Below are 8,442 nucleotides of genomic sequence, written 5' to 3' on the forward strand. Positions count from 1 at the left end.
TAGTATAAACTTTTAGTTAGTGAAGTTGTGTAATACTAAAACCCAGTGTTTTAAAATTCGGATTCCAAGGCTGACTAGTCGGCTCCTCAAGCCCTACCTTAGAGACTTTCTTCAAGTCGGCCTGACTTAGTTGGAGGCAGTCAAAGTTGGTCAAAAGTCGGGCGAGGCGGGCTAGGTGGTCAAAAGCCGGGCTAGGAATTTCTAAAAGTCGGTTAAAACTTAAAAGTCAATCAACAGTTGGACAAAAAGTCGGGCTAGGCGGTTATGCTTATTTTGACAAATATATAATATCTAAAAATTAATAATCTTTATATTTACCATGTACCGAGTACTCTCCGAATACTCCCAACTTTCAGTCGGCCGCCTAGCGACTTTTTCAACCTTGCTAAAACCAACTATACTGAAACGAAAATAGCAGTATTAAGATTTGTTGTATCACTCCTATTTTTAGTTACTTACCACCATTATGACATATGATCAAATAGTGATAGATACCATTCAATATGTAACTCATTGCCCATGTTTACGCTTTTACACCATTCTTTAACTCAGTTGTCGCTTGTGTTATTGAATTTCACCCCACGTTGTATTCCTATTCATCATCATCATCATCATCATCATCATCATCATCATCATCATCATCATCATCATCCACCAATTCTATATCATATTCAACTTTGAAATGATGATCTCATAAATGAAAATAGAAATAATATTTCTAATAAGAAGCTATTGGTGGATCATGGATTTTTACTATTTTTACTCTAAAAGTAAAAAAAAAAAACTTCATTAGAGTTCTAAACAATAAACATCATTAAAACATAAATTAGAATTACAGTACATAGATCAAATATTAATATAAGACAACTATATATAGAGATAAAATATGTATCCCATCTACAACTACAATAAACCTTAGGACAAAAAGAAGATATAACGAATATGGTAAATCACAGTCGAATTGTAAACCGACCATGAATCATCTGATGAAAATCTAACAAACCCACGTGGATAGCAAGCCCATAATCGGACCGTCCATCGACCATACTATCCTAGAACAACTTTTGTTAAACAATAACAAGATTGATCAATGCAAAATCAGACATATTCAAGCTCCATGAGTTATGTGCTACAATTACCACCTAACAGTACTCGAACACCACATTGCAGATGTTAGACAAACAGGCACGAAACAAATCAAGAGAGAAAATACGAGAGAAAGAAAATTAATCTGATTGGTTCAAATAAAAAACACCACATCTATAGATGTTGTGTTTTTTTTTTGAAAAGCAAACTTTATATAAAACACTCCAACGCAGCAAATAATTAACTCGGAGCAAAATAAAGAACAACTACGTGAAAAGGATGGGTTTTCTTAACTTATTAGCCATTGTACATGACTTGCGTTGTCGAGTTCTCCTAAAAGTTTTCATTTTTTTTCTCTTTTGTAAACGAAAATTAAATAGTGGCAACCTATAGAACAATTTCAATAAATAAGTGATCTTAATGTAAAAGTTAAATATATATGTACGTAAACATTAAAAAAAATTTGTAAAGAAAACGATTATTTAAATCCAGTTTCAATATATTAAAGTTTATAAGTTGTTTTAAAGTAAAATTACTTGAAGAGCATTATAATAATAGTTTTATATCCCTTAAAACAAGGTATGATCTGTTTGGATGATCTTTCAAATTGGCAAATAAAAAGCTAGCCTCTTTTTATCTTATTGCTTTAAATTTATAAAAAGAAATTTAGGTTGTTTTCAAATTTCTAAATCAACATATGATATAGTTGCAGAATTTTCATACGTAACATATGTATTGATTGTACCTTTTAAGTCACGTTAGTCAATTTCATAGCTTCATGTGTTATATTGTCACACAATCAATTTCACAGCTTCTTGTATTATATTAAAGTTAAGTTGATAAGACTTTTTTACGTAGAGAACGAAAGGATTAAACAATCTGACTACCGAATGTGAGAAAAAATTCTGATCATTAACTAAAAGGGTTTTTATTTATTTTTATACTCCGTAATAATTAAAATTTAACTGTTCTTTTTGGGTTATCACTTGGGTTATGTAAATTTTTTTCTAACAAAAAATGGTCTTAAATAAATTAGTTAAACACATAAGTTTTTCGAAAAAGTAAATATATATTTAATTTTTTTGAAAATTTTCGGGCCTAGCTACTGGGGTGATCGGAACCGTCGCCCTCGTCGTCTCTCCTAAAGCGGCTCGTCTTGTTTATAATTTATCAAGTCATATACATTTTTAATTATTTTTATATATTTTGAAAAAACCCTTAAACAAGCAAGCCCCACTTGTTCTCGGCTTGAGCTCGATAATGCATTCATGTAAAACACTAAAACTAATTCAAAGAGGTCCGAACGTCGAACGATTATACAAGGCTAAAGCTCGGTCTCAATATCTAAACAAGCTTTATTTGAGGTTCGAGTTCGGATTCAGCTAAGCTCGTCAAAGCTCATATCTTTTCAACGAACCAATATCGAGTAACTCGCGAGTGGCTGGGCACGTTTACACCCAGCCAAAATCAGTTCCCAACCAAATCTGTTTGAACTCTGAAGCATTGAAAACCGGTCACCAGTCACCCAACCGACAGAATCACCAATCCCCCACGTCACATCAATACACTTATACTCTACGCATAACAACTTGTACATTAATAACACCAGTCTAATTATTATTATTATTATTATTATTATTATTATTATTATTATTACGCTTTTCTTCTTCGGTAACCGTCTTCCACTTCAATTTCCCACCCTAATTTCGATACGATTGCAACCACCACCACCACCACCACCGCCACCGGATCGGAACCCTAACGCGCCACTTATTCGCCTGAAAACATTATCTCCGGCAACGATTTTGAACTATATTATAGCCGGAAATGCTGCGTCGGCACTTGTTTGAATTGAAACCACTCGCCGTACTCCACCGTGCTCGCACCGCCGCGTTACTGTGCTTCGTGTTCGGCTTTTCGTATATTATATTGTATAGAGCGTTTGATTCGTGCCAGATCCGACTGCCTGAGTACTTAGTAACGTCCACTGAGGTGTTCTCGTCCGCCTTATCGTTCAATTCGTTACCGGTTAGTTACTTATTTAGTTAGTTAGTTAATTATCGTTTTGTTAAATTGAGATGTTGATGTAACTGTTGTTAGGAGCTAGTTTTAATTATTTGTTAGTGATAATGTAGAGCTGGATTTAGGTGTACTCTAAGCAGTTGATGCTGAAAAAAATCGGAATCGGTTATCGCGGTGAGACATCGGTAATTTTAATGTCATATAAAATTCATATATATAGCAATTTAACACTAATAATTCAGTATACTAATAATTCATTAACAAATTAACCTTTTGCAAATTGCAAAACACTAACAATCGTAGCAAGTAGGTACTGATTAAGACTTAAAACACTAACATTGAACATTAAAGATCGATAATTAAGACTTAAATTGGAAATACAGGTGATATATCAGTTAAATATCGGTCCAATATGGCCGATATAATCGGTACCGGTATTCTGACCGATATTTTATCAAGGGAACGATAGCCAATATCGGTGTGTATTAACTAGTGCTGGCAATTTATGACACGGACATTTAACACGACTCGAAAAGACAACATGTTAATGACGTGTTTACAGTTTTTAAAAGAATAAAATATTTGTGTGACTTAGGAGATGTTATGATTTTATTTTAGACTCTTATGGATTTGTGTCTGGTAACTTTTGTTTCACTACATACGTGTTATCGTGTCCCTAAACAGGTCTTGTCGTGTAACCTTTTTCTAAACATGTTCGTGTTTGGGAAAAAATGCCAGTCAGTTGTGTCGTGTTTGATCTGTTATGCCAGCCCTGTTCATGACTTTCCCGCTGTAACAGATTGCATACTTCAGATTTTAAGTCAATCCTGTTTGATTTTGATTTTGAAAATTTTTAACTAGGAGCTAATTTGATGATTAGTGACAATGCAGAGCTAAGGTAGGTGTTTATCATGACTTTCCTGCTGTAATAGATTGCGTACTTTAGAATTTATAGTTCATATTCTGATTTCGTTTTCGCTTTTTATTTTAAATACTTTAGATTATCAGTAACTACTTGTTCTGATTTCGTTGCTGGTTAGTCTCGTTATTTGGTCATTGTTTTGTTAAATTGAGATGGACGTAACTGTTGGTTATTAGTGATTACTTGTTCTGATTTTGATTTTGAGAGTTGTTTATTAGGAGCTGATTTGATGATTAGTGAGATTGCAGAGGTAAGTTAGGTTTTATTATGAGTTTTCTGCTGTTTCAGATTGCATACTTTAGATTTTATTTGTTATAGAATTAAGATGTTGCTGTAACTGTTGATTTTTAGTGATTACTTGTTCTGATTTTGATTTTGAGAATTGTTTGTTAGGAGCTAATTTGATCATGAGTGATAATGCAGAGCTAGTTTAGGTGTTTATTATGAGTTACTGCTTTAACAGAATGTGTATAGATTTTATTGTTCTTGTTCTGATTTCGATTTTGAAAATTGTTATTTAGGAGCTGATTTGATGATTAGTAACTATGCAGAGCTAAGTTAGGGTTCATTATGAGTTTCCTGCTGTAATAGTTTGCCTACGTTAGATATTATTGTTCATGTGTTCTGATTTCGATTTTGAATGCTTTAGATTTTTCAGTAAGTACATGTTCTGATTTCAGTATTGAAAATTGTTCATTAGGAGCTAATTTGATATTAAGTTAGGGTTAATTATGAGTTTTCTGCTGTAGCAAATTGCATGGGTTAGATTTTCTTCATTATAGGTTTAATAATTGTTATTCTATTAAGTTTATGGTGTTTGCAGATTAGATACACCAAACATGTAAAACTACATTCAATAATGTTTGTAAACAAATAAGTTTAATTGAGATTTTAAGGCGATACGAATGTGTATGAACTATGAAGAGATATTTATGCAATTTGTTGAAAACAAATTGGAATTCAAATGCTGATTCTAGCATGCTTTACTTGATTATAAACCATAAAGTGTTGTTATGTTGTTATTGTGCGTTAGCATTAATGTGGCAATATGAATGTGTATGGACATACCTGATTTAGCTGTTTTGAGAATTGCTCATTAGGAGTTTATTTTATCGTTGTGAAAATCTGGTTAGTAGTGACAGTGCAGGTCTAATTTAGATGTTTATCATGACTTTCCTGCTGTAACAGATTGCATACTTCAGATTTTATTCATTATTATACTATGTTCAATAATCATTCTCCCATCAAGTTTATGGTTTTTGCAGATTAGACGCACCAACATGTAAAACAACATCAATAATGTTTCTAAAAAACTAAAATTTGATTGAGATTTAGGGAAATATGAACTTGTATGAAGAGATTTATATGCAATTTGTTGAGTGCTTGTTCTAACATGCTTCAGTTGATTATAAACTACTGTTTGTTATTGTGCATTATTAATTTGGCAATATGAATGTGTATGAACTATGAAGTGATCTTTATGCAATAATGTGGCTTCTAGCATCTTTCACTTGATTATATAACAAACTCTCATGACAGCTTTTGTACCAATTGTAGGACAGTGATGATACTAGTCTGGAAACAGTTCTAAAGGCGGCTGCTATGCATGACAACACGGTTATCGTAACAACTTTGAATGAGGCTTGGGCAGACCCAAACAATTCAATTTTGGATCTCTTTCTAACAAGCTTTAGGCTTGGTTTCCACACCAGTAGACTTTTGAATCATTTGGTGATTATTACTTTAGATCAGAAGGCTTTCGCAACTTGTAAACGAGTACATAAACATTGCTTTGCGTTAACTACTGAGGGAGTTGATTTCTCTCAAGAGGCCTACTTTATGACCCCTGATTACTTGAAGATGATGTGGCGACGGATCGATTTCTTGCGTTCTGTACTTGAAATGGGCTATAACTTTCTTTTTACAGTTATCCTCTCTCTCTCTCTCTCACACACACACGCACACACACACTAATATATTCATTGGCCGAATGTTTACAGGATGCTGATATCATGTGGTTCAGGGATCCGTTCCCGCACTTCTATCCAGATGCCGATTTTCAGATTGCATGTGACCATTACTCTGGAAACTCAACAGATGTTTTCACCAATATACCCAACGGAGGGTTTAGTTTTGTGCGGTCAAACATCCGGTCAATAGAGTTTTACAAATACTGGTATTCTTCAAGAATGGTGTATCCAGATATGCATGATCAGGATGTCCTTAATAACATCAAAAAAGATGCTATAGTTACAGACCTTAACTTGAATTTAAGGTTTCTGGATACAACATATTTCGGTGGATTTTGTGAACCTAGTAAAGATATGGAAAAAGTATGCACGATGCACGCAAATTGCTGTGTTGGTCTTGAAAACAAAGTTCATGATCTTAAAATCATGCTTCAAGATTGGAAAAACTTCATGGCTCTTCCGTCTAATATGAAGTCTTCTTTAAGTCCAACTTGGAGTCCTCCTAAAAACTGCAGGTACCCCCCCCCCCCCGTTTTCTATTTAGTTATTCCTAGAGGTGTTCAAGAAATCCGAAAAAACCGAAATCCAAACCGAAACCCAAATAAACCGATCCGAATTCCTATTAGGATATTCGGATCGGATCAATCCCAATATCCGAATAACTAATTCGGATCGGATTCGGATATGGAATTTTAAAAAATTCAGATTGTTCGGATTATTCGGATATCCGTTTAATCCGAATAAGAAACATGTTTTTAGTGGTATTTTCCGGTCTGGTATATTTATTAGACTATTATTTGAAGTTTGAACTTAAATTTGTGTTAAGAGTAATTCGTATTTTCCGTTTGTATTTTTATTGTTATTCACTTATTCTAATCTATTAAATGTTTGGAACAAAAGATTAGGTAATTTTTTTAGGTTTATTTCGGATTATTCTGATAATTTCGGATTATTCGGATATTATCCGAATCCGATCCGAATTGAATTCGGATTGGGTCCAATTTTTTTTTTCAAATCCGAATAAACCGAACTAAATAAACCGATAATCCGTTATCCGATCCGATGAACACCCCTAGTTATTCCATGTCAAATGACTATTATACCCTTGAAGAAAGGGTATGATAGTCATGTCACATGAACATTTACCAAAAATAGTAAAGTGACTCTTATCGTGGTTTCTATTTAACTTTGATATTACAGTCATGCCTTGCTTCGGCACCTTGGTTTGCCCGACGAAGATGAATTGAGGGATGAAAATCATGAAACATTCAGTTAACATATTGTATTACGTGTTAGGTCTACAACCAGCGCTCGTGTAGTAATTTTTTTTGTAAAGAAAAGAAATGATAAGATGAAATGTGCTAGTTCCATTGCATTATAGTGCAGTGAGATAGATGAGTTATTTAAAACTAACCAACATATGAACAGTTGGTATATTAATAGGAGATATGCTAGCTAGGCCTCTAGCCTCGAAATATCATAGTTTTGTGTTGTATATATTTCCCTTTGGTGATCTTTCCTACGCTTTTGCGGTTATCATACCTAACGAAAACTGGATTTTGAATCAGAATTCAGTTTTCAGTTTTGGGTCGGTTTTGGTTTAATTCAACTTTTGTGTTTCGGGTACGAGTGATCCCAAATCAAAGAGAGGCGTGTAAGGATACACGTCTAGGTGTCTAGAGAAGCGACCAAAGCCCGATTATTTTTTTAGACCCAAATGTTTGCTTTGTTTACACCAAATGCTGTATTTTCAGACCTTAAGTCTTAAGATAATCTTAATTACTGTGTGGCTCATCATCAGGATCATTGTGACATTGACACACATGCTTTGCATAATTAACGTATCTTTCATCAAAACATTCTTTACACAATCAATATGACAAAGTCTTTCCTTTGCACACTAATATAAGGAGGCATTGTTGAGAGCACTTCAAAGGTTTGTGCCTTTGTGGTATGATATATTGGTTATTCGGGTACAAATTTATAAAATTAACTTCATATTATGTATAAAGTTTAAAACAGAATAAAATGGGAACTTGCAATATTGTTTTTCTAAATTGACAATTTGTTTACAAATTGTGTGATCTATATGAAGTCAAAGAATGATGGATCTGTTGATAGTTGGATTTGGCTGTCTTACAACTGGTGGATTTTGGATCAATAGGTGTATAATCTGAAGTTATGGTGTAATTTGAATGAGAAATGGATTCACATAATTGTGTAAATATATGTGGGGATTGTATTCTAGACTGGGCCAAGTTTGGGCCCAATTTGGGAAATATGTTTGTGTTGAATTTTTATTTGGGCTGTATTATGTAGAGGTGCACAATCGGGGTTTTCTAATACAGGTTTTATATATGAAATCATGTTCGGGTATGATCGAGTATTGAAAAATCAGGTATTGGCCATACTTGGGTCGGGTTCGAGTCCGGGTTGTCTTTA

The 8,442-nt window shown here is 33.7% G+C and overlaps 1 protein-coding gene across 1 annotated transcript; it reads left to right on the forward strand.

The window, feature by feature from the left end:
* The first annotated feature begins 2,834 nt into the window (after positions 1–2,834).
* Positions 2,835–7,486, forward strand: LOC143584317 (uncharacterized protein At4g15970-like). Its single transcript, XM_077066398.1, has 4 exons — positions 2,835–3,114; positions 5,588–5,956; positions 6,031–6,515; positions 7,201–7,486. The coding sequence occupies exons 1-4, from the start codon at positions 2,914–2,916 to the stop codon at positions 7,274–7,276; spliced, it is 1,131 nt and encodes a 376-aa protein (XP_076922513.1). The 5' UTR covers positions 2,835–2,913; the 3' UTR covers positions 7,277–7,486.
* The last annotated feature ends 956 nt before the right edge of the window (positions 7,487–8,442 follow it).

This window comes from Bidens hawaiensis, unplaced genomic scaffold, assembly GCF_021521415.1.
Source record: "Bidens hawaiensis isolate Kalapana, Puna unplaced genomic scaffold, B.hawaiensis_p1.1 tig00032912_1, whole genome shotgun sequence".
In the NCBI taxonomy this organism is placed as follows: Eukaryota; Viridiplantae; Streptophyta; class Magnoliopsida; order Asterales; family Asteraceae; genus Bidens; species Bidens hawaiensis.